At 46.1% G+C, this 26786-nt stretch overlaps 1 protein-coding gene across 3 annotated transcripts in view; it reads right to left on the reverse strand.

Annotated features, from left to right (window-relative positions):
• Positions 1-1239: 1239 nt before the first annotated feature.
• The window catches only part of LOC141100252 (uncharacterized), a 70968-nt gene continuing 45421 nt past the window's right edge, over positions 1240-26786 (reverse strand). For 2 of the 3 annotated variants that reach the window (XM_073588592.1, XM_073588584.1), the window contains exons 2-3: positions 4707-5562; positions 1240-1536 (exon numbers count right to left, since the gene is read on the reverse strand). In XM_073588592.1, the coding sequence (XP_073444693.1) occupies positions 1368-1536; positions 4707-5554 (1017 nt within the window). In that variant the 5' untranslated portion in view covers positions 5555-5562 and the 3' untranslated portion in view covers positions 1240-1367. The remainder of the gene's footprint in view (positions 1537-4706; positions 5563-26786) is intronic. The other variant, XM_073588601.1, reaches the window with a different exon arrangement.

Consider the following 26786-nt stretch of genomic DNA (forward strand, 5'->3'; position numbering starts at 1 on the left):
CGTTTGACCTCTGTCATTGCCAACAAAGGATATATCACAAAGTATTGAGATGAAATTTTGTTTCTGACCAAATACTTATTTTCCACCATAATATGCAAATAAAATGAAAAAAAACCCAGACAATGTGATTTTCTGGATTTTTATTTCTCAGTTTGTCTCCCATAGTTGAGGTCTACCTATGATGTAAATTACAGACGCCTCTCATCTTTTTAAGTGGTGGAACTTGCACTATTGCTGACTGACTAAATACTTTTTTTCCCCACTGTATCTTTAAATATTAAGTGGCCAACGTGGCTAATGAAGCAATCCGCTGCATATAGTCCACAACGGTGGGTGCCATATCCAGCTGACATTGAGAAATTGGAAAACGGTCTTAGGAGCGCAGGAAAGAGACTCAGACAAGAGATGGGTTTAAACCACTCTCTTGTTCGAGTCTCTTTCCTGCGCTCCTAAGACCGTTTTCCAATTTCTCATTGCTCCTATCCTCCATTGGAGGTTTTCGGCTGGAGCTGCGGTGGAGACCTGACATCCTTGTCTGCCCCTGGGTTGCTTCCTAAGCGCTCCTTTATGACCGCTTATCACTGACTCTTATATCCAGCTGGCAGACCCAGCAATAGCAAACAAATGTGGCGCAACCATCAGTTAAAAAAATTGGTTACTTTATTATTGGTTCGTTAAAAAACAAATACAGGGAAGATTCAAATCTAATGCACTTCTGGCGGTAAAACGCCCTTGATCATAATATTTAAGGATGTTTTACTGACAGAAGCGCATCAGATTTTATTGTCCCCTGTATTTGCTTTTTAATGGACCAACAATAAAATAACCATTTTTTAAAATATTACTGATGGATGAACATGCTAACCTTCCTTCTATTTGTTTGCTATTGCTAAGAGGGATGTTAACTTTTCAGTGTTGCCTTTAGAATTGTCAATAAGTCTGCAGTCGCTCAATTGTCACTGGTGTAATTCAGCAGTCTGTAGTCACACAGACCATTCTTTTCATCCAGGAAAATCCCTCTAAGGCAGTTCAATATGTTAATATACTAGATAATTGAGTTGTAAATGGTAACCCATCAGGAAAACTTCCTTTTTCCACTTTATACAAACATTACTTAGATGATGTTTTAATGCCAAAGAAATGATTCAATGTTGGTCTTTCAATTTGCACTTTGTGCTACAAATGCATACGGATTGTAAAAAATTAAGAATAGCTTCATAGTGATGTCAGAAGGACCAATCAGGAGGAATAGTATGGTAATTTATTAGCACAGGTCACAAATGTCAAAGCAACAAGGCAAGTATATAAATGCCGTAACATAATACTTGACCCACTGTACATGCTGCCTCTTAAAGACAACTTTTCCTTTACTGATCTGGTAATATGTACACATCTTCTTCTTCTTTGCTCTTGCTATCCATTAGTCCAGATTCTGAGTAGTTATAATAAATCCCCTGGGTGTTTGTGTAAATAGGCTGGTCACCCTCATAGGCGTCACTTTCCATATGTATTTTGCCTTCTGCTGTATGTTTGCTGCTGATGAAACAAAGAACAGTATTAAAGTTGATCATGAGCTTGTGCTAATCAAATCTAGAATATATTTGGAGTGGTAATCCAATGGAAATTATTATTGTCAAATGAAGTGTCTTTGCCAAAACCATCCAATAAAAATAGTGTATTCTGTCACAGTATGTACATATGTGGGAAGAAGGGCCCCCGCCGAGTGTCTGGGCCGGTACCAAGGGGACCATCACCTAGGTCCCGGGGGAGACTGTTCCCAGGGAACGAAATTCAGGGACGGACCATGGAGATGGACAGAAGGGGCTAGGGGAGGAGCCAGTATAAAAGGGGTGGGGAACGCTAGTCACGGTGACTCAGCAGACGGGGACAGAAGCAGCAGGAGACCGTGGGAGCGACTGAGAGCCAAAGTGACTGACCAGAGCCAGGAGAGACGTTCACCTAGGACACCAGAGGGATGGCGCCCAGACGACCGTCTGAGAGCCACTGCCCCGCTTCAACCCGAGGCTTCTGCCGCCTCTCCCCAGCCCGCGGCTGCGGCCTGCCCGCGGTCGCTCGCGGCCGTTGCCGCCTCGCTCCAGCCCGCGGCTGCGGCCTACCCGCGGTCGTTGACGCCTCACTCCAGCCCGCGACTGCAGCCTCTCTCCTGCCACCCGCAGCCGCCCTGCTCTCACCTGTGACCGCGGCAAGTCCAGTGCCATCGGCGGCCACCACTGTCCCACTCTGGTTCGTGGCAGGGGCTGGGCCGTTGCTCGCCGCGGATTCACCATCGCAGCTGTTAGCTGCACAGGTGGCCTGCCAATCGCCACCCCGCATCGCTGCCGCTTGCCCCAGTCCAGGGACTGCGGCCCATCCATTCAAGGACTCCTCCGGGGCCTGTGGTGCCCCGTTGATACCGGAGCATCGGAACGCTCGAAGACTTCGTCAACTCTTCAGCAGCTGAGCCCAGCGGCTGCTACGCCGAAGAACCCCCCCAGGACGGCTAAGTTGACTATATAGTTAAGGACCCGTAGTCGGCCATACCGTGGCCCTATAGTGACTGGCTTTCGCCGGACGTAGTCATGTTCTACCTGTTTGTGTTTGGTTGTATTGAGCCCCTGCAAGGGCAACTCTTGTTACCCCTGTGACTGGTCAGGCTATGACTGAGGACAGTTACCTCTAGGCCTATAAACGTTATTACTAAAAGCACCAAACCGTCTTGCACCTCGTCACTGCGTCCTGCGTACCTGCTAGTACCACACATACATTACATTTTCATAAGTGGCAGCGCCATCCTGCAGTTTTTCTTTATGATGCAGTCAAAATTATTTTCTATCCTAACATACTGTATGTTCATATGTGTACATATATAGATTTTAATATACATATGCAGTACATATATGAAGCTATCTTGCTAACTGGACATTGCTGTAATGTTATGCCAATGCGTTTTGTGGCAGGCATGCCCTTATTTTCCAAGTGTTGTGCCTAGTTGGGATTAGTCCTGCCTCGTTCACTTTTGCATCGAGACAAGAGTGTGTTAGATGAAGGTATGTCTACTGATACTTGCCAAGACATGAGCCTGATTTTCCAGTTCTAAAGAAGTGTTTATTAGATATGTGCACAATATATCCGTGTGTGCACACATCATTGCAGGTATCAGTAGACATAAAATCACCTATCTCACTCGACTCTCGATGCAGAATTGAGCGATATGTAAGGGGATTGAAGAGTGTTACTGCTTTCCCTTTCCTTCTCAGGTGGTCCTGGTACCGCATGTTTTAGTGTAATGTAAATACTACGTATGTTGGTTGATATATTGTGGTATTGCTACATGAGTAAATGTATTACCCCCTATAAGTAATGGTACTGCTACATGATTACGTGTAAAATGTACATACAGTATTATGTTTCTTTATACTGTATATTGTATTCATATAAATTATAGGGAGAGGGCAGTGCTTGCTTTTGGTCACTAAATGGGGGTCATTCTAGTGGGTACAGTGGTAATTTAGGAACTAGTATAAGAAATGGTTAAACATAGGAGGGGCTGCCGTGTAATAAGCCAGTGTAAGTGTTAGGTTAAGCCAGAGGGCAAGGGACGCCCGAACCATCCACAAGGGCTATAGGCCCCGGACACCACAGCAGCCACACAACGTTGAAGGAGTAAAGCCCAGTCATCCACAGAATCAGAACATCTCAGCAGTAGACAGATACAGTTGGGGAGCCAATAGTGGTTCCAGTATGTGGCAACTCATCGCATGGGCAGATATTCTATGGGCCAGGGCGAAATGGCCAGAGGAACCTACGGATGCTGTGAGTTTGGACAGAAAGGACATGGTGCAAGTGCAGAGAACATCACAGATGGGCAGGTCGCTCTCCCAGTGGGTACTGACTCTGGGAAATAATGATCTTAATCTGGGGCGAAACAGACCAAGGGATGCATGTCCGTAGCAGAGCTGTGCAGACAGGATGCTGAGGAATCATCAGGGATGATCCGACCCGGGCCTGCAACTTGTGACCACGAGAGTAGTGCAGGGAAAGAAAAGGAATATTGTTTTGCGAAGCCTGTTGCAAAAGCTGTGAAGACTTTGGATGTACTGTGTAACGAACCCAGTAAAGATGTTCTTGTTAAGGTTTTAATGGACTGTGTCTCACTTAATGTAAATCTGCCTGGAGAGGGCCCCCGCGATGTAGGGAAGATCCAGAAGGAGCCGGACCTGGAGATACAGGTATACTGACCAGTGGACATCATTTTTCTGTGAGGGGAGGCCAGGACACTAAAGCTCAGGTGTCCTCGGCTACAACTACGTTCCTGGCTGAACCTTACAGATACAGGACTAACCCTTTAATTATTTTACTATTACAGGCAAATGTGGTAAGCCAATTAAATGTCTCATCAGTGGACAGAAACTTCATCACACCCTCCATCAAGGATACCAGAGACAGAACGAGGCCTAATTACCATATTACATGGTGTCCTTTTAAAAATTCTGCTATTCCTACATGTAATACATGATTGTACTTAGTTCTTTTAGAGTGTTTTCTCTTTGGTGGTCCCTTTCCAAATACGTTGTACCTCAGTAGAGTGAATGGAAAAAACATGGACTGATGTGACAACCCCATTATGTTACCTTAATAAAAATAGATAAAAGAAGTCTATAATAATATGAAATAGCATAAGGTTCAGAGATTAATTAAAAACCTACCTGTGAGTGCCTGGTTTATGCTCATTTTTCCCATAGCCATAAGGTTTTGTTTCAGTGGTTGGCAAGTAACCAACACAAACATTTTCATAATCTTGTTTCTGGCCTGGATGTACAGTTGTTGCAGTAGCTTCCATATTCGTTGACATGTAACGTGGTTGCCCATGAACAGGTGACATGTCTTCAGCACTCTTGCTTCCGAGACTTGATGAACTTGTCTTCCTCTTCCACATATACAGAGCCACTCCTCCAGCAATCAAAGCTATTACCAATATTGCTAAAACAATGTACAAGGTCACATTCTGTTTGCGACAGTTTTTTTCATAGAAGTCCAGTGGGTTAGTCCACTCTGAAGACAATTTACAATTTGCATTAAGTATTGAAGCATTGTTTATTTTCTCCATTATGTCGTTGACCAAATCACACTTGCAGTCTACAGTCAGGTTATGAAGAGTATCATGGAAAATGCTTGTAGGAATTGTAGGTAGTTGATTACCTTCAAGGCTAAGAACTTGCAGGTTAGATGAATCTTTGAGAAATGTTTTTGGCAAACTTTCCAAATTATTGTTTTGAAGATAAACTACTTTCAATTTAATGGCATTAGATAAAAATCCATCAGGAAGAACTTTAATTTCATTGTAGGAGAGATCCAGCTCTGAGACGTTACCATAATAGCTTTCCCCATTTGTTATAATGTCATTGATGCTTTTATTTTTTAAAGTTACATTTGAACAACTGCTATATATTGACCAGGTGAGTGTTGTACCATCTATTTTGGTACATCGATGGCTTACTCCTTTGGTGTTAACAGCCATATACAGAAAGATCATCAACATAAATGCTGCACACATCTTCTTTTCTGTAAGACAAGAACAGTATTTTTCATTATTAGGGGTTCAGACATGATGCTAACTCCTCTGGCACCGCTCTGAATAATTGCAGTCAATGCATACATAATTTGTTTGATTGTTGAGTTTTATACTATGAGGATGTTTTCTTTTTTTATAACAGAATAGGGCCTCATTCAAATGTCCTTGAATCATGTACGTGTTCCATCTGTGATTTTTATGACTAGAAGATCTATCCATTAAAGTCAGATGAACGTGTTTGTGCGGTCAATGTGTCTGCAAAAACAATAATGGCGACATTCATTTTTGAGTCATAGATCAAATTTGAGTTATTTACTTGTGTACACTATTGGAGACAAATCAGGCAGGGAGGGTACATTTATATATACAAGCACCTATGGGGAAAAGTCCCACTGAATAGTCCCTCCCTTAGGCTACTTTCACACATCCGTTTTGTTTGTTCCGGCGGCATGCAGTGGAAAGCCGGACCGCCGGATCAGGCCTGCAGCGGTGACACCGGATGCAGATGCGGCGCCTGATCCGGCTTGGAAATCATTTAAAGGAGCCGCATCGGGGACGAGAGAGAAAGACGCGCGCGTGCTGTGCTGCGCCGGGCACTTGTGGGGTTAAAACTCACAGTGCCCGGAGATGCACTGTAGAAAAAGCTGGTCCGGTGCTGCAAAAAAACGTTGCAGCCAATGTTTTTTGCTGACGCTGGACGGCGCAGGTTTGCCGTTTCCGGCAAAAAACGGAGGCGCCGCATGTCCATCCGGCACGATGCGGCGATCATTACATTCTATGTGTCAAAACCGGATCCAATTCCGGATCCGGTTTTCACACTTTTCGCCGCATCGTGCAGGATTCAAAAAGACGGATGTGTGAAAGCAGCCTTAACAGGTCAATAAAATATATTTTATTAGGTTAATTTAAGCATTATATTATGAGGTTCCCATTAAAATAAATTCATGATTGCTTATATATAATTGTAATAAAGCTATTGGATAGTAATCTGGTTATTTACTGTGGGATGGCACCATCTATGAATATACACCATTGTCGCATCCTCTGATGACGCCGTTTCAGCAGCTAAACATGTTGGGGGGTTATGTCCTATGTGTTTAAATTTTAACATTAATTATTTGCAATACTATTCATTGATCATGCCCAGGGGTGCTAGCTCATAGTTTGAGAGATAGATTACTACCCAATAGATTTAATACATCTCTCAAACTAAGGGATAGCACGCTGGGGTACTATTCATGTATAATATAGCAAATATAATGAATGTTGAAAGTAAAGCACATAGCACATGTCCATCAACATGTTTCATTGTAGAAATAGTGTCATCAGGAGGTTGGACAATGGTGTGTAATCATGTATGCTACCCCATAGTTTGAGAGATAGACTACTTTCCAATAGATTTATTACAATTATACAATTATGAATTTATTTTAATGGGAACCTCCTAATATATATTTTTAATTAATATAATAGAAGTTATATCTTATTGACCTGTTAGAGAGGGGCTATTCAGTGGGGCTTTGCCTCATAGGTTTCTGTGTAGATCAAATTTTACCCATACAAGACTATGATCTGTGAAAATCACTGAGAGCATACAGATGGCATCAGTATGCAATCCATGTGCTGAACGTGAAGATCTTTGCAATGCATAGGAGAAGCTTTGTAATTTATTTATTTAACTTTCCATGTGTGAAAATCACTAATGAAACTGATGAAAACTGACTAATCACTAATAAAACTTGGAAAACACTGAAGGACGCGGACATTTTTTTGCATATGTGAAATATCACGTAGGTATGAATGAGGACTTAGGCTACATGCACAAATCCTTTTCATACATTCTATTACTGTCCGATTTTTGGGAAAGAACACAAAGCAATAGAGTTTCATTGACCCATATACACACATCTGTTTTGAAAACGGATTCATGTTACTGGTCTGTGAGATTCAGGGCATGTCCTAATCTTTTTTGGGGATCAAACTTGACCATTATCCACATAAATTGGTTGTACACTAATAGGATAACCTTTTCTTAAATATTCTGTCACTCTTATAAAATAAAGTAGATACCTCCCATACCGGAGCCCTTCCAGCAATGTCGGTGCCAGGTCACCCTGGGCAAGCATGCCATATGCCCCGTGAGCAGTGCAGCCAATTAGCGCTAAGGGCCTGTATTACTCACACTTCTCCCAAATGTCCGAGGTTTGTCCAAAGTCAAAGTGCAGCAGTTCAATAGCAGCCACTGACTTTTATGCCATATGACTTCTGCACCCAATGTCAAACAGGCCTCAGGAGATCTAGCACCGACATTGCTGGAAAGGTACCAATTCAGGTGGTGAGTATCTTATTGGTGTTGTCTTAGTAGTGGACATTTGACAACCCTTTTAAGGAACAGGGGATATTCTGTCTTTACTCTTTTGCCTTTTCTTCTCTTTCCAAGAGCCATAGCATTTTTATTTCTCCTCTGATATTGCCATATGATGTCTTTTTTTGCAGGACAAGTTGTACTTTTGAATAACAACATTCAATTTAACATACAATGTACTGGAAAATGGGAAGAAAATTCCAAGTGCAGTAAAATTGCCATAAAAAAGCAATTCTGCACTTTTTTTCATTTTGATTACATGACTTATGGATATGGGATGGACCCCCACTCCATCTTAAAACCACCATAACTACAGTAAACCTAGGCACTAGAATAAATACACAACACATTATTTTGGTTGTCAAAATGGCCACAGCTTTATTTAAATCACAGGATTAAAACAATCATAGTAGGAGTCAGGTGAAGTGCTAGTACATTGGGATTCACAAGTACTGTGATATTCCCAGGTGCCTGACATACAGAACCAGGACAGACAGCCATAAAGGGGCGGCACGCACTGGCTTGCCATTCAAGCAGAGCCAGTAAACTTTCAGGGCACCAATGACCCTATTATCCTCACTCCTGTGCTTAACCACTGTGCCCGCCCCTGATTGACGTTACCATTACAACGTCCTTGAGGCTGGCCACCAAAGCCGAGCCTGTTCACCACCATGAGGTTTTACATCCTCTATTAGTTAAAATGAGTCCACCTTAACTTGCCTGCAACTTCCACCTGACTCCTAAACCGCAAAGCTGTGACGGGTTATAAATTCACATTTGACACCTTTTTTTTTTTTAATAAATCACTTTAGTAAACTTATAAACTAGAAGTCCCTGCAAAAGCATTAAGGGGACTAACTTGGCAAACCTCCGACTCACAAAGAGTCATCCTACAGCACTCAGGAGAGGAAAAACCCCCTGTGGAGGAAACCTCTAGGGAACCATGGCTGAAGGATTGCCCTTCCCTTGGGCTTAGAAGGCTAATGCTGTTAACTCTTTATAGCCATGATAAAATTGAACCTGGAACAAAATATACAATGGTAAGTTCAAAAATACAATAAAGCATACATCATACAAGCAATAATTAAAATGTTTTAGGACAATGATTATAAATAGGGCAGGTGGGCGGGAAATGCTTCCTCCTGGTCATCCTGTGCAAGAAAGAGGGAGAGACACAGATTTCCTGCTCTATATAAGCCCCACCCTCCTCACAGTAACCCACCAGGCACAGACATACTGTGCTTTTCTCCTCTTAAAGCAACATCCCTCGTGCTTAAAAATCTACACCACTATACCAAAAAAAGCTGCAGGAGTAAAGGTCCACCCATCCCCAAGTCATGTCCTCCTCTGCCTATGGCTCCAGTGGTTTCTTGACTTATGGATATGGGACGGACCCCCACTCCATCTTAAAACCACCATAACTACAGTAAACCTAGGCACTAGAATAAATACACAACACATTATTTTGGTTGTCAAAATGACCACAGCTTTATTTAAATCACAGGATTAAAACAATCACAGTAGGAGTCAGGTGAAGTGCTAGTACATTGGGATTCACAAGTACTGTGATATCCCCATCTGTCTGACATACAGAACCAGGACAGACAGCCATAAAGGGGCGGCACGCACTGGCTTGCCATTCAAGCAGAGCCAGTAAACTTTCAGGGCACCAATGACTCTATTATCCTCACTCCTGTGCTTAACCACTGTGCCCGCCCCTGATTGACGTTACCATTACAACGTCCTTGAGGCTGGCCACCAAAGCCGAGCCTGTTCACCACCATGAGGTTTTACATCCTCTATTAGTTAAAATGAGTCCACCTTAACTTGCCTGCAACTTCCACCTGACTCCTAAACTGCCACCAGAGAGGCCATTTGACACCTTAAATGGACTCGACCCCCATCAACCATGCCTAACAAAGCCATCAACCATTTCTACATTGTATGGAAAGTCTGTGCACACAAGTAATAAAATTAAAATTCCAGAGCTCCGACAGATTAATTTTATCAATGCCTTGCTACCAAGGTATGATCGATAATATGGTAACTACAGCAAAATAGCAGTTGCTAAACATCCTGCAATGAGGATCCCATAATGGGGAATGTGGAAAGTAAACCATAATTAAGGTCGTAGCCACAATCTGAATACCTGTATAATGACATCTGTCATGCCACAAAAAACTATTATACCGCACATATTGTAGCCAGCTCTAATAATTCACCAAATCACAGATTTTAGTTCTAGAAACCACCATTATTTACAGTAGCTGTGCAGTAAAATTTCTTAAACCCACTTACTATCACTACCCGAAAAGTGTTGAACATATCAATAGAAAGATATTATAAATAGGGAGTAATTAAAAACTATACACAATATAACAACATTATAACTGACCATAAAATAACGTTCAGAATATCTGGAAGTAGTAATTTAAATAAACCTAAAGCAGAAAAAGTCTACAAAGGCATTATTAATAAAACTGCCACGCCATTGTTAATTGTTTTTCATGCGGTTGATAACATTTACTGTTGACCTCTCCAACTGTGTCAAAGGCATTGGGAATAGGCATATTGCCCTTTGTGTTAATGCACTTGATTACTTTACCCTTAGCCGCTCCCATTGGCTCAAGGGCACCGGGAGTAGGCATACTGTCCTTTGTGTTAATGCACTTGATTATACCCTTAGCCGCTCCCACCAGCTCAAGGGCATCGGGAATAGGCATATTGCCCTTCATGTTAATGCACTTGATTACTTTACCCTTAGTCACTCCCACTGACTCAAGGGCACACAGATGAGGTACAATGCTCTTCAGTTTCATGCACTAGATAACTGCATTGTCCAGACGACAACCTTGTTCTCTTCTCCCCTCCAGCCGCTGTTCCTGGCTCAGAGGAGCCAATTTCTTCTGTAGGCATGCAAAATATGATTGCCATGACCCCAGGGACTTTACCCTAACAGGGTCCTATAAAATATAAATGCTTCTGGAGACCAGGGGGCCATACCGTGATGGTCACCCCTCCATACCAGGGGGCCATACCCGAGATGGTTACCCCCTCCACACCAGGGGGCCATACATGAGATGGTTACCCTCCACACCAGGGGGCCATACCCGAGATGGTTACCCCCCTCCACACCAGGGGGCCATACACGAGATGGTTACCCCCTCCACACCAGGGGGCCATACCTGAGATGATTACCCCTCAAAACCAGGGTGCCATACCTGAAATGGTTACCCTTCCAAACCCAGGGGGGGTCAGCGGCCAGTTTATTAACAAATAGCATAAACATTTTCAATAAGTATTAAATACACAATCTTATATGACATGAGGGGAGGGTTCTTGGAGCCCCAAAAATTCTGGCTAAATATTTGGCAAAAACACAGGAACTTAAAAATCCACGTTACCCTCAGCCGTAAACCATCAGCTCGAGGGCACCAAACATCCCGTTCTGGGAAGTCCAACCACCAAAAGCTCCCGGGTAACACCCCGTCCAGAGTTACCCGTCCAGAGCTGTAACCAAGAGCCAGATCCAGAATTTTAACTTCCAATTCCTTTTCGCTGATTCAGCATCAACTCCAAGAACCCCACCCCAGAGGTTCATACTTAATATAGTTACCCCTACTGACCAATTTATAAATAACTTCCAAGGACCCACTAAAAGGAAAACAACTTTTTTTTTTTTTTTTTTTTAAATTTTAAATTCATGTTCTTATTAAAATAAAAGTCAAAGCATAAATAACATTAACATGCTGGGGGGAGTCCTTGAAGCTCCCAAATCTGGGGATTACCAAACATAAAATGTACCAACAATTACTCCCAGCCGTTACCCCACTAGCTCAGGGGTACCATAGCCACAAGGGTTCCAATGCTCACTTGAATTTCCTGGGGATCCGACAAACTCTTGCTGAAACTCCCCTCCACCTTTCACCAGGTCCAGAACCATATTAACGTCCAAAAAGAGGAATCCATATCCCAATTGATCCCCCAGACCGATTTCTAACCAACTTCAAGGACCCCCCCAACCACCAGGCTCCAGGTAATCCACTCAGGCCTGTGCTATCCGCCATCTTAAGTAACATAAAATAAGCACTTGGTGGGTATACACCGATCCCTTTTTTTTTTTTTTTTAATATAATTATTAGAGTTGAGCGACTTTTGGTTTTTTAGGGTCGCGTTTCGTTTCGTGAAACCCGACTTTTCCAAAAGTCGGGTCGAGCAAGATCGTCCGATTATAGGGAAAAGTCGGGGTCGTCCCGAAACACGAAACCCAATGTAAGTCAATGGGGAATAAAAGTCGGCAGTGAGAGGAGGACAGGAAACACACCTACAGTGCCCATTTGAATGCCAAAAGCATCAATTCTTCTTACTTAAGCTTGTCAACCTTAATTAACTTCATAATACAAGTTACGCACTGAAAAATGGGGGTTATTTGGCTAAAGTTGTGGGGGGGGAGGGCTGGCTGCAGGTTTTCATGTGCCCTGGGCGAAAGAGCGCCCCTTTAACACATACCACCACTCATCATGCTCCGATACGGCAGAGAAATAGCGGTATAGTACAATGAAAAATACCTCACTTTTTACATCTCATGACGAGGCCCATCTATTTCTCCATAAAGAATCATTGGTCCCATATAATGTTTGAAACAGTATATGATGAGCTCCACATAATGCTACAGTATATGTTGGTCCCCATGGATGAAGCTCCACTGTGTTATGGGCCCAAATAATGCTCCAAACATAATGGGCCCCATTTCTAATGCTCTAGTGTATAATGGGCCCTGTAAATGCTGCTCCAGTGTCTGATGTCCACCTTTGGAATGTTCCAGTGTATGGTGGGGCCCATCTATCATTCTCCAGAGTATAGTGCTCCCCAAAAATTGCTGTCCCAACATTGAAAACAATCAAATAAGTCTCCTCGCTAGGGATTCCCTGTACTTGTCTGGACTCCTCGTCGTCCCCATCTTCCATCTCACTGCACAGTATTTCAACTTTGCAAGTGCTGTGATCCTGGGCAAGCAGGGGGGGCCCACTCGTTGGCGACGGCACTGGCACAGGGCCCCTAATAGTACGGTGGTGTGTCTGATGGCGGGTGGGCCGAACCTGCACTTTCATCTGCAGCTTCCTCTTTGTCACCGTGTAAGATGGAACTGTATATGGGAAGGGTAACCTGAGTTTCATCAGGGTCAGATTCAGGTCATGTAGCGTGCGAGGGGAATGTAGTGGTCTGGGTCAATGTACCAGCAGATTCATCGAGCAGTGGCTGGGCATCAGTGCACTTGTGTCGCCCCCAGGAGTACGGTCGCCACAGTGGCATTACCTTCTTCCTAGGGAGTGTGATGTCATGCTTGGGAGCAACGAAGGATCTCTCTAGCAGGTTAACTGATTGGGCGGCGTTATTCCCACGAGTCATGACCCTCCAAACAGCGTTCATGAAGGCAAAGTGTTTGTTTTACGTGGGCAGTATGGTTGCAAAGCTGAACCTTAAAGGAATGTCCAGAAGGGCACCACCAGGAGTGGAGCCTACGGTTAAATTCGACTCCACCTGGGAAACCTCAACCATGCCAGCTACAGAACAGATGCACACATTGCAAGCTTAATTCCGTTAACGAACGAGACTCCGTCATGCCCCGCGGTCCGAGTCCGGCTTACTAGAGGGACACGTGAGGCTCTGGCACATGAGATTGGCCAATAACTGGTGTGTCATAATAATAATAATAATAATAATAATAATCTTTATTTATATAGCGCCAACATATTCCGCAGCGCTTTACAGTTTAACAGTTTCAAAACACAAGTCATAAGTAACAACGCTAACAATACAATAATTAAAGCAAAATAAGATGAAATAAGACGACCCTGCTCGTGAGAGCGTACAATCTACAATGAGGTGAGGGAGATACAGAGTACAGGTGTGTATTTACAATGGTGTATTTACAGTGAAGGTCCAGCCATCTTGCAGGAGTGAAGGATGGATGGAGATAGTGAATGGGCTACGCACGCACACTTACACAGAGAATGACTTTGATTAGTGAATGTGATAGGCCGCTCTGAACAGGTGTGTTTTGAGGGAGCGCCTAAAACTATGCAAATTGTGGATAGTCCTGATTTCTTGGGGTAGAGCATTCCAGAGGATAGGAGCAGCACGGGAGAAGTCTTGGAGTCGGGAGTGGGAGGTACGGATTAGTGCAGAGGTTAGTCGAAAGTCGTTTGCAGAGCGCAGCGATCGGCTAGGCCGATAGACAGAAATGAGAGAAGAGATGTAAGGGGGTGCCGCACTGTGGAGAGCTTTGTGGGTGAGCACAAGTACTTTGAATTGGATCCTATAATGAATGGGCAGCCAATGTAAGGACTGGCGAAGAGCGGACGCGTCCGAGTACCGATCACCCAGATGGACGATCCTGGCTGCTGCATTGAGTATGGACTGGAGAGGGGATAGTCGAGTGACGGGGAGGCCAATTAATAGAGCGTTGCAGTAATCCAGGCGAAAGTGGATCAATGCAACAGTGAGGGTTTTTGTTGTTTCCATAGTGAGAAAAGGGCGGATTCTAGAGATGTTCTTTAGGTGTAAGCGGCAAGAGCGGGCAAGGGATTGTATATGGGATGTAAAGGAGAGATTGGTGTCAAACATAACACCCAGACAGCGCACCTGCTGCCGGGGTGTTATTGTGGTACCACCCACGGAGAAGGAAATGTCAGATTTAGGGAGGTTAGTAGACGGCGGGAGCAGAAGAAGTTCAGTTTTGGAGAGGTTGAGTTTCAGATAGAGAGCGGACATGATATTGGAGACTGCGGACAGACAGTCACTGGCGTTCTGTAGTACAGCGGGGGTAAGGTCGGGGGAAGACGTGTATAGTTGTGTGTCATCAGCATAAAGATGGTACTGAAAGCCAAATCTGCTGATGGGCTGTCCAATTGGGGCCGTGTAGAGAGAGAAAAGAAGGGGGCCAAGGACTGAGCCCTGAGGTACCCCGACAGCAAGAGGAAGAGGAGATGACGTGGAGCCAGAGAACAAAACACTGAAGGAGCGGTCAGAGAGATAGGAAGAGAACCAGGAGAGTGCAGTGTCCTTAATGCCTAGTGACTGGAGCCTAGAGAGTAGGAGATGGTGGTCAACAGTATCGAAAGCTGCAGATAGGTCAAGAAGAATGAGCAGAGAGTGGTCACCGTTACGTTTTGCTGTCAGAAGGTCATTGGTCACTTTGATGAGTGCAGTTTCAGTCGAATGTAGGGGGCGGAAGCTGGACTGTGAAGGGTCTAGAAGGGAGTGAATGGAGAGGTAACGGGTAAGGCGGGAGTAAACTAGGCGTTCCAAAAGTTTAGAGATGAAGGGGAGATTGGAGACTGGTCTGTAGTTGTTTGTGCAGGATGGGTCGAGAGCAGGTTTCTTTAGTAGTGGAGTAACGATGGCGTGTTTGAAGGAGGATGGGAAAATGCCCGAGGAGAGGGAGAGATTAAAGATTGTAGTTAGGTGGGTTGTGACAACTGGAGAGAGAGACTGGAGGAGATGTGAGGGAATGGGGTCGGTAGTGCATGTAGTCGGACGAGAAGAAGAGAGGAGTCTGGAGACTTCTTCTTCTGTTATGGGATCAAATGTGGAGAGTGAGCCAGGGGAGATGTAGGAAGGGATGGGAGTCACAGCACTTGGTGGTTGGGAGTAGATTTCTTGACGGATATTATCTATTTTTTCTGTAAAGTGGGAGGCCAGGTCATCAGCACAAATATCTGTGATAGGGGCTTGTGCTTTTGGCCTGAGGAGGGAGTGAAAAGTGTCAAAAAGTTTCTTGGGGTTGTTGGCTAGTGAGGAGATCAGGGTGGTGAAGTAGGTCTGTTTGGCAAGGTGAAGGGCAGCGTTATAGGTTCTTAACATAAATTTGAAGTGGATGAAGTCTTCTGGTGTGCGGGTTTTTCTCCATAGGCGTTCAGCACTCCTGGAGCATCGCTGGAGAAGTTGAGTTTGCGATGTGAGCCTGGGCTCTTTTACTCTGTGTTTGGAGGTTCTGAGGGTGAGGGGAGCTACTTGGTCAAGGGTGCTTCTAAGAGTGTCATTGTAGTGATGAACAGCCAGATTAGGACAGGAAACAGAGGAGATTGGGGACAGAGATGAGTGTAGGGAATCTGAAAGTGTCTGAGGGTTAATAGCTTGTAGATTTCTGACTGTGTGGTAGGTAGGAATGAGCTGGGGTGGGCGAGGATTTGTGAGCGTGAAGGAGAGAATGTTGTGGTCAGAGAGTGGAAGCGGTGAGTTGTTTAGGTGGGAGATTGAACAGAGCCGGCAGAAGACCAGATCAAGGGTGTTACCGTCCTTATGTGTCTCAGAGGTTGAAAGCTGTGAGAGGCCTAGAGAGGTGGTTAGTGATAGAAGCTGGGATGCAGATGTGGAATTAGGGCTGTTAATGGGGATGTTGAAGTCTCCCAGGATGAGGGTTGGTAGTTCTAAGGACATGAAGTGTGGCAGCCAGGCTGAAAAGTGGTCAAGGAAGAGGGTGGGTGAGCCTGGGGGCCGGTATATGACCGCTACCCTGAGGGAGAGGGGACGGAAGAGCCTGATGGTGTGGACCTCAAAAGAAGGGAATAAGAGTGATGGGACTGGGGGGATGACCTGGAAAGTGCATTGTGGGGACAGGAGTATGCCAACTCCACCACCAGGTCTGTTTGTGGGTCTCGGGGAGTGAGAGAATTGTAAGCCACCGTAGGAAATGGCAGCAGGAGAGACAGTGTCAGAATCCTGAATCCAGGTTTCAGTGAGGGCCAACAGATTAAGAGAGTTGTTCAGAAAGTAGTTGTGTAGGAAAGGAAGCTTGTTACACAGTACAAGTGTCATGCCCTTACATGTCCGTGGCTGCATGTGCGCTACACTGAAAAGGCCAGCGTTTGTCGCTTACAGGTGCAGATAACCCGCTGAACAACGTTAGTGATGGGGATCACTGATTACAATTATTACCCGCGAACAATGATTTCCCAGTAAGTGCAGGTCAACCGCAGTTCCGGAATTAGGCCTTACCGTCATTCCTGAAAAAATGAAAAACTTACGTGTGCAAACCACAGGTGCTGTAGCTTGCTTAACAGCTCGCCAGCCGTTCTCACGCCCAGTATGGATTACACGTGATTGCACAAAGGTGAGAAAGGGTACCGTATCCCCAGATAACATGTATGGATAGCGTACACATTCAAAATATATGTCTCAGGAGGCAGGCTCAGACGGTGTTAGGCCCAGTATGGATTGCACGTGATTGCACAAAGGTTAGAAAGGGTACCGTTTCCCCGGATAACATGCATGGATAGCGTACACATTCAAAATATATGTCTATACATCAGGAGGCAGGCTCAGACGGTGTTAGGCCCAGTATGGATTGCACGTGATTGCACAAAGGTTAGAAAGGGTACCGTATCCCCAGATAACATGTATGGATAGCGTACACATTCAAAATATATGTCTCAGGAGGCAGGCTCAGACAGTGTTAGGCCCAGTATGGATTGCACGTGATTGCACAAAGGTTAGAAAGGGTACCGTTTCCCCGGATAACATGTATGGATAGCGTACACATTCAAAATATATGTCTCAGGAGGCAGGCTCAGACGGTGTTAGGCCCAGTATGGATTGCACATGATTGCACAAAGGTTAGAAAGGGTACCATATCCCCAGATAACATGTATGGATAGCGTACACATTCAAAATATATGTCTCATGAGGCAGGCTCAGACGGTGTTAGGCCCAGTATGGATTGCACGTGATTGCACAAAGGTTAGAAAGGGTACCGTTTCCCCGGATAACATGTATGGATAGCGTACACATTCAAAATATATGTCTCAGGAGGCAGGCTCAGACGGTGTTAGGCCCAGTATGGATTGCACGTGATTGCACAAAGGTTAGAAAGGGTACCGTTTCCCCGGATAACATGTATGGACAGCGTACACATTCAAAATATATGTCTATACATCAGGAGGCAGGCTCAGACGGTGTTAGGCCCAGTATGGATTGCACGTGATTGCACAAAGGTTAGAAAGGGTACCGTATCCCCAGATAACATGTATGGATAGCGTACACATTCAAAATATATGTCTCAGGAGGCAGGCTCAGACGGTGTTAGGCCCAGTATGGATTGCACGTGATTGCACAAAGGTTAGAAAGGGTACCGTATCCCCGGATAACATGTATGGATAGCGTACACATTCAAAATATATGTCTCAGGAGGCAGGCTCAGACGGTGTTAGGCCCAGTATGGATTGCACGTGATTGCACAAAGGTTAGAAAGGGTACCGTTTCCCCGGATAACATGTATGGATAGCGTACACATTCAAAATATATGTCTCAGGAGGCAGGCTCAGACGGTGTTAGGCCCAGTATGGATTGCACATGATTGCACAAAGGTTAGAAAGGGTACCGTTTCCCCGGATAACATGTATGGATAGCGTACACATTCAAAATATATGTCTATACATCAGGAGGCAGGCTCAGACGGTGTCAGGCACAGTATGGATTTGACGGCCCAGATTATACAGCGGAGGAGCAGGGAGAGGTAAAGATTGCAAATGCTGGGGCCCTGCCCAAGCAAGGGGGGCCCACTCATGGGCGTCGGTACTGGCACTGGGCCCCTCATAGTACAGCGGTGTGTCTGACGGCGGGTGTGCACCACCACCGTCAGAGACACTTGATTGCACTATGAGGGACCCTGTGCCAGTGCCGGCGCCCAAGAGTCGGCCTACCCACCTGTCCAGGGCAACGGCACTCGCACGGTGTCGTGCGCTAGGTGGTGACCCTGGCCATGGGGGGGGCAGCACAGTTAGGGAGTTTTAGAAAGTGGCATATGTTGATGTTGGACATTCAGCTGATGCAAAAGGCGAAATAGGTGAAGTCCCAGGAAGAGGTGGACCAAAGCAAGCCATTTTTCTGTCACCCTATGTGTCATCAGGGGAAGGTGGGACAAAATCCTTGGAAACCCATGCATGGTTCATTTTAATGAAGGTTAGATCATCCACATTTTGGGTTGACAGATGGGTCCTTTTTTCTGTCAGGATTGATCCAGCTGCACTGAAGACTCTTTCCGATAGCACACTTGCAGCTGGGCAAGCGAGCTCCTGTAAGGCATATTGGGCCAATTCAGGCCAGGTGTCCAGTTTAGCGGCCCAATAGTCAAAGGGGAATGACCTGTGTGGGAGAACATCGATATGGGAGGAAAAGTAGTTTGCAACCATAGTTGACAACTGCTGTCTCCTGTCACTTTCCATCGATGCAGTATTACCAGTTGTGTGAGCGGTATTTGAAAAATCAGTCCACAACATTGTCATGAAACCCCTGTCTCCAACGCCACTTCTGCTGTGTGCACCACGAACACCTCTGCCAAGCTGCCCCCGGCCCGTACGGCTCGTGTGAGAACCATCACCGCTGCTGTGTGCTGGGAATGCCTCAAGCAACCGATTTACCAGAGTTGCTTGTTTATTAGCCAATATTAGGTCAAGGTTCTCCTGTGGCATGATGTTTTGTAATTTGCCTTTATAGCGTGGATCCAGGATGCTGGCCAACCAGTAGTCGTCATCGTTCATCATTTTGGCAATGCGGGGGTCCCTTTTTAGGATCTGCAAGGCATAATCTGACATGTGGGCCAATGTTCCCGGTGTCAATGATGCACTGCGAGTGCAGGGTGGAGGAGCACTTTCTGGCAAATCCACATCCCTCCAGTCACGCACAAACCCTGTACCAGACCTTGCCACGCCAACATTTTCACTTGCCCCACGAGATGCATCCTCCTCCCCTAAGTAATCATCCCCATCATCATCCTCCTCCTCCTCTTCTTCCTCCACCTCGTCCAGGAGAGGTCCCTGAGCAGACAATGGCTGAATGTCATGAAGGATTCCTCCTCATCAACATTGGCTGCAGACGCCTGCTCCTTAAGGTGCGTCAAAGTTTGCATGAGCAGACGCATAAGTGGGATGCTCATGCTTAGGATGGCGTCGTCTGCGCTTACCAGCCGTGTGCATTCCTCAAAACACTGAAGGACTTTACAGAGGTCTTTCAGCTTCGACCACTGCACACCTGTCAACTCCATGTCTGCTCTCAAAGTGCCTGGCCGTGTATCCTCCCACAAATGCATTATGGCCTGCCTCTGCTCGCACAGCCGCTCCACCATGTGCAGGGTGGAGTTCCACCTTGTTGCAATGTCGATAATGAGGCGGTGGTTGGGAAGGTGGAGCAATCGCTCCAGCTTCTGCATACGAACGGAGTGTACAGGCGACCGGCGGATGTGCGCGCACAGTCTTCGCACCTTCTGGAGCAGGGCTGTTAACTCCGGATAATTTTTGAGGAAGCACTGCACCACCAGGTTCAAGGTGTGAGCCAAGCAAGGTATGTGGCTGAGTTTTGAAAGGGCTATGGCTGCCACAAAATTACGGCCGTTATCACTAACTACCTTGCCTGCCTCAAGATGTACACTGCCCAGCCATGACTCAGTTTGTCGCTTCAAGTACTCGGCCAGCACCTCGGCGGTGTGTCTGTTGCCCAAACACATCATCTGCAACACAGCCTGCTGACGCTTTCCACTAGCTGCTCGATAGGGGGACACATCGTGTGCAACAGTGGCAGCTGCAGATGGAGTGCTCGTACAACTGCGCTCTGTGGACGAGCTTTCGCTTCTGGAGGAGGAGGAGGAGGAGGAGGGTCGAACGCCTACAGCCAACTGTTTCCTATACCGTGGGCTAGGCAGCACTGTCCCACCACCGCTGTCCCCTGTGGACCCTGCATCCACCACATTAACCCAGTGCGCAGTGATTGACACGTAACGGCCCTGGCCATGCCGACTGGACCATGCATCAGTTGTGAGGTGCACCTTTCCGCTCACTGACTGCTTGAGTGTATGGACAATGCGGTATTTCACATGATGGTGGAGGGCTGGGATGGCTTTGCGAGAGAAGAAGTGGCGACTGGGTAGGTCATAGCGTGGTACTGCATAGGCCATGAGTTCGCGGAAAGCTGTGCTTTCCACCAACCGAAAGGGCATCATCTCAAACGAGATTAGTTTGGCAATGTGGGCGTTCAAACCCAGTGTATGCGGATGAGAGACTGAGTACTTTCTTGACCTACTCATAGTGTCTGGGAGGGTGAGCTGGACTTGAGAGCTGCATATGGTGGAACTAGCGGTAGACAGGGCGGACTGAGAGAGGGTTGATGATGGTGATGGAGTTGGTGTTCTTTCTGATGGCCAAGAATCAGTCTTTCGTTGATATAACAGTGGGATTCCCTGACTGCTGTGGCCTTGCAACGACACCTCAATATTTGCTGCTGTGCTAACCGGTGGGCTTACAGTGGGGGAAACAATGTAGCGTTGCTGACTACCTTCGTTGTGATCAGTTGCACATGTGGCACTTAGGGTTAACTTGAGGTTTGGTGTTGTGTCTACGCTTGCAAGTGCATGCTGGTTAAATGTCTAAGCATGCAACTGGTATTCAAATTTTTCAGATTTTTCCCTCGGCTAAAGGTCTTTGCACACTTCTTACAGATAACCTTGGCCTGATCATGAGGATTTTGTTCAAAAAAGTGCCACACTGCACTCTTCCTACTTTGGCAGACATTTTGCGGCCTAGCACGCTGTGATCTTTTGACCCTCTGGACAAGCTGTCCAGCAACTCTTTTGATGTTTGGAACCTGTCTTTGGAGTGCTCCGGGCCTGCCAGATAACAGCTGTTGCGATGTCGATGTCTGCTGTGGATGCTCCTCATCTGAGCTATTGGAAGCAGCACCCTCTTCCCCCAATGGATGCCAATCTGGGTCAACAACTGGGTCATCCATCACCTCCTCTTCTATGTCATGTGCACCTTCCTCTGTGTCACCGTGTATGGTGGTATAGTGTGCGGGAAGGGGCACCTGAGTCTCATCAGGGTCAGAATCTGGCTCTGTACACAGCGAGGACAATGTAGTGCTCTGAGTGAATGTACCAGCAGAATCATCCATCAGCGGCTGTGCATCAGTGCACTCCATGTCAGATTCATCTTGGCCTGGGTAATTCACCATTTCACTTGATAATCCAGGCATGGTATGTGAAAACAGCTCCATGGAGTAATCAGTAGTATGGCCTGCGTCATCGTTCAATCTTGGTTGGGGTGAAGGACACAAGGAAAGGTGTGGTTCATGAACATGAGCCTCCAATGACGACTCAGTGCTTTTACTTTTTACAACTGAAGAAGAGGAGGCGATAGAGCTGGAGGCTGAGTCAGCAATGTAAGACAAAACTTTTTCCTGATGCTCTGGCTTTAAAAGCGGTTTGCCAACTCCTAGAAAACTAAGTGTTCGAGGCCTTATGTAGCCAGACGATGACGCAGACTCAACACCTCCTGCATTCGGTCCTATTTTGCTCTTGCCACTACCATCAGATCCACCACCAACACCATCATTACCAGCTGCCAACCCCCGCCCAATTCCACGGCCTCTTCCACCAGCCTTCCTCATTTTTGGTAGAAATGTAGACAAAATCCAACAAACTATATAGTAATGTAAAACAAGGTACAAGGTGTCTATAGGGCAGGGGAGATTTAGAATTTCTGCAGACACTTGTGGACACTGGACACTTTTGGATTGTGTGAGGCCCACTGATATCTGAGCGCTATGTGACAGGCTCGATGGCACAGCTGTGACCAAAGTGACTAGAGGATAAGGGAGATTTTGAACCAATGCACACACTTTTGGACACTGGACACTTTTGGATTGTGTGAGGCCCACTGATATCTGAGCGCTATGTCACAGGCTCGATGGCACAGCTGTGACCAAAGTGACTAGAGGATAAGGGAGATTTTGAATCTCTGCACACACTTTTAGACACTGGACACTTTTGGATTGTGTGAGGCCCAATGAATATCTGAGCGCTATGTGACAGGCTCGATGGCACAGCTGTGACCAAAGTGACTAGAGGATAAGGGAGATTTTGAATCTCTGCACACACTTTTGGACACTGGACACTTTTGGATTGTGTGAGGCCCACTGATATCTGGGCGCTATGTGACAGGCTCGATGGCACAGCTGTGACCAAAGTGACTAGAGGATAAGGGAGATTTTGAATCTCTGCACACACTTTTGGACACTGGACACTTTTGGATTGTGTGAGGCCCACTGATATCTGAGCGCTATGTCACTGGCTCGATGGCACAGCTGTGACCAAAGTGACTAGAGGATAAGGGAGATTTTGAATCTCTGCACACACTTTTGGACACTGGACACTTTTGGATTGTGTGAGGCCCACTGATATCTGAGCGCTATGTGACAGGTTTCGATGGCACAGCTGTGACCAAAGTGACTAGAGGATAAGGGAGATTTTGAATCTCTGCACACACTTTTGGACACTGGACACTTTTGGATTGTGTGAGGCCCAATGAATATTTGAGCGCTATGTGACAGGCTCGATGGCACAGCTGCTGTGACCAAAGTGACTAGAGGATAAGGGAGAATTTGAATCTCTGCACACACTTTTGGACACTGGACACTTTTGGATTGTGTGAGGCCCACTGATATCTGAGCGCTATGTCACAGGCTCGATGGCACAGCTGTGACCAAAGTGACTAGAGGATAAGGGAGATTTTGAATCTCTGCACACACTTTTAGACACTGGACACTTTTGGATTGTGTGAGGCCCAATGAATATCTGAGCGCTATGTGACAGGCTCGATGGCACAGCTGTGACCAAAGTGACTAGAGGATAAGGGAGATTTTGAATCTCTGCACACACTTTTGGACACTGGACACTTTTGGATTGTGTGAGGCCCACTGATATCTGAGCGCTATGTCACAGGCTCGATGGCACAGCTGTGACCAAAGTGACTAGAGGATAAGGGAGATTTTGAATCTCTGCACACACTTTTAGACACTGGACACTTTTGGATTGTGTGAGGCCCAATGAATATCTGAGTGCTATGTGACAGGCTCGATGGCACAGCTGTGACCAAAGTGACTAGAGGATAGGGGAGATTTTGAATCTCTGCACACACTTTTGGACACTGGACACTTTTGGATTGTGTGAGGCCCACTGATATCTGAGCGCTATGTGACAGGCTCGATGGCACAGCTGTGACCAAAGTGACTAGAGGATAAGGGAGATTTTGAATCTCTGCACACACTTTTGGACACTGGACACTTTTGGATTGTGTGAGGCCCAATGAATATCTGAGCGCTATGTGACAGGCTCGATGGCACAGCTGTGACCAAAGTGACTAGAGGATAAGGGAGATTTTGAATCTCTGCACACACTTTTGGACACTGGACACTTTTGGATTGTGTGAGGCCCAATGAATATCTGAGCGCTATGTGACAGGCTCGATGGCACAGCTGTGACCAAAGTGACTAGAGGATAAGGGAGATTTTGAATCTCTGCACACACTTTTGGACACTGGACACTTTTGGATTGTGTGAGGCCCACTGATATCTGAGCGCTATGTGACAGGCTCGATGGCACAGCTGTGACCAAAGTGACTAGAGGATAAGGGAGATTTTGAATCTCTGCACACACTTTTGGACACTGGACACTTTTGGATTGTGTGAGGCCCACTGATATCTGAGCGCTTTGTGACAGGCTCGATGGCACAGCTGTGACCAAAGTGACTAGAGGATAAGGGAGATTTTGAATCTCTGCACACACTTTTGGACACTGGACACTTTTGGATTGTGTGAGGCCCACTGATATCTGAGCGCTATGTGACAGGTTTCGATGGCACAGCTGTGACCAAAGTGACTAGAGGATAAGGGAGATTTTGAATCTCTGCACACACTTTTGGACACTGGACACTTTTGGATTGTGTGAGGCCCAATGAATATTTGAGCGCTATGTGACAGGCTCGATGGCACAGCTGCTGTGACCAAAGTGACTAGAGGATAAGGGAGATTTTGAATCTCTGCACACACTTTTGGACACTGGACACTTTTGGATTGTGTGAGGCCCACTGATATCTGAGCGCTATGTCACAGGCTCGATGGCACAGCTGTGACCAAAGTGACTAGAGGATAAGGGAGATTTTGAATCTCTGCACACACTTTTAGACACTGGACACTTTTGGATTGTGTGAGGCCCAATGAATATCTGAGTGCTATGTGACAGGCTCGATGGCACAGCTGTGACCAAAGTGACTAGAGGATAGGGGAGATTTTGAATCTCTGCACACACTTTTGGACACTGGACACTTTTGGATTGTGTGAGGCCCACTGATATCTGAGCGCTATGTGACAGGCTCGATGGCACAGCTGTGACCAAAGTGACTAGAGGATAAGGGAGATTTTGAATCTCTGCACACACTTTTGGACACTGGACACTTTTGGATTGTGTGAGGCCCAATGAATATCTGAGCGCTATGTGACAGGCTCGATGGCACAGCTGTGACCAAAGTGACTAGAGGATAAGGGAGATTTTGAATCTCTGCACACACTTTTGGACACTGGACACTTTTGGATTGTGTGAGGCCCAATGAATATCTGAGCGCTATGTGACAGGCTCGATGGCACAGCTGTGACCAAAGTGACTAGAGGATAAGGGAGATTTTGAATCTCTGCACACACTTTTGGACACTGGACACTTTTGGATTGTGTGAGGCCCACTGATATCTGAGCGCTATGTGACAGGCTCGATGGCACAGCTGTGACCAAAGTGACTAGAGGATAAGGGAGATTTTGAATCTCTGCACACACTTTTGGACACTGGACACTTTTGGATTGTGTGAGGCCCACTGATATCTGACCGCTTTGTGACAGGCTCGATGGCACAGCTGTGACCAAAGTGACTAGAGGATAAGGGAGATTTTGAATCTCTGCACACACTTTTGGACACTGGACACTTTTGGATTGTGTGAGGCCCAATGAATATCTGAGCGCTATGTGACAGGCTCGATGGCACAGCTGTGACCAAAGTGACTAGAGGATAAGGGAGATTTTGAATCTCTGCACACACTTTTGGACACTGGACACTTTTGGATTGTGTGAGGCCCACTGATATCTGAGCGCTATGTGACAGGCTCGATGGCACAGCTGTGACCAAAGTGACTAGAGGATAAGGGAGATTTTGAATCTCTGCACACACTTTTGGACACTGGACACTTTTGGATTGTGTGAGGCCCACTGATATCTGAGCGCTATGTGACAGGCTCGATGGCACAGCTGTGACCAAAGTGACTAGAGGATAAGGGAGATTTTGAATCTCTGCACACACTTTTGGACACTGGACACTTTTGGATTGTGTGAGGCCCACTGATATCTGAGCGCTTTGTGACAGGCTCGATGGCACAGCTGTGACCAAAGTGGCTAGAGGATAAGGGAGATTTTGAATCTCTGCACACACTTTTGGACACTGGACACTTTTGGATTGTGTGAGGCCCAATGAATATCTGAGCGCTATGTGACAGGCTCGATGGCACAGCTGCTGTGACCAAAGTGACTAGAGGATAAGGGAGATTTTGAATCTCTGCACACACTTTTGGACACTGGACACTTTTGGATTGTGTGAGGCCCAATGAATATCTGTGCGCTATGTGACAGGCTCGATGGCACAGCTGTGACAAAAGTGACTAGAGGATAAGGGAGATTGGATTGCTTTTAAAAAAGCAGTTTGCGGAGCAGTGGGTAAACAGCAATGCCAGCCTGTCAGGAAGCCTTAAAAGGCAGCCCAACAACCAACACCACTGATACACCACAATATAGCCTCCCCTTGCACTGCACACACAGTGACTGGTGTGTTGTGCAGGTCAAATTGCTAGCAGCAGAAGCAGTTTTTTTTTCTTCTCAGCAGGACAAAAAAAAAAAATTGGGATTGCTTTTAAAAAAGCAGGAATGTCAGGAAGCCTTAGAAGGCAGTCCAACAACCAACACCACTGATACACCACTATATAGCCT

Source organism: Dendrobates tinctorius, unplaced genomic scaffold (genome assembly GCF_039654945.1).
Source record: "Dendrobates tinctorius isolate UK_male_01 unplaced genomic scaffold, ASM3965494v1 ptg000011l, whole genome shotgun sequence".
NCBI lineage: Eukaryota > Metazoa > Chordata > Amphibia > Anura > Dendrobatidae > Dendrobates > Dendrobates tinctorius.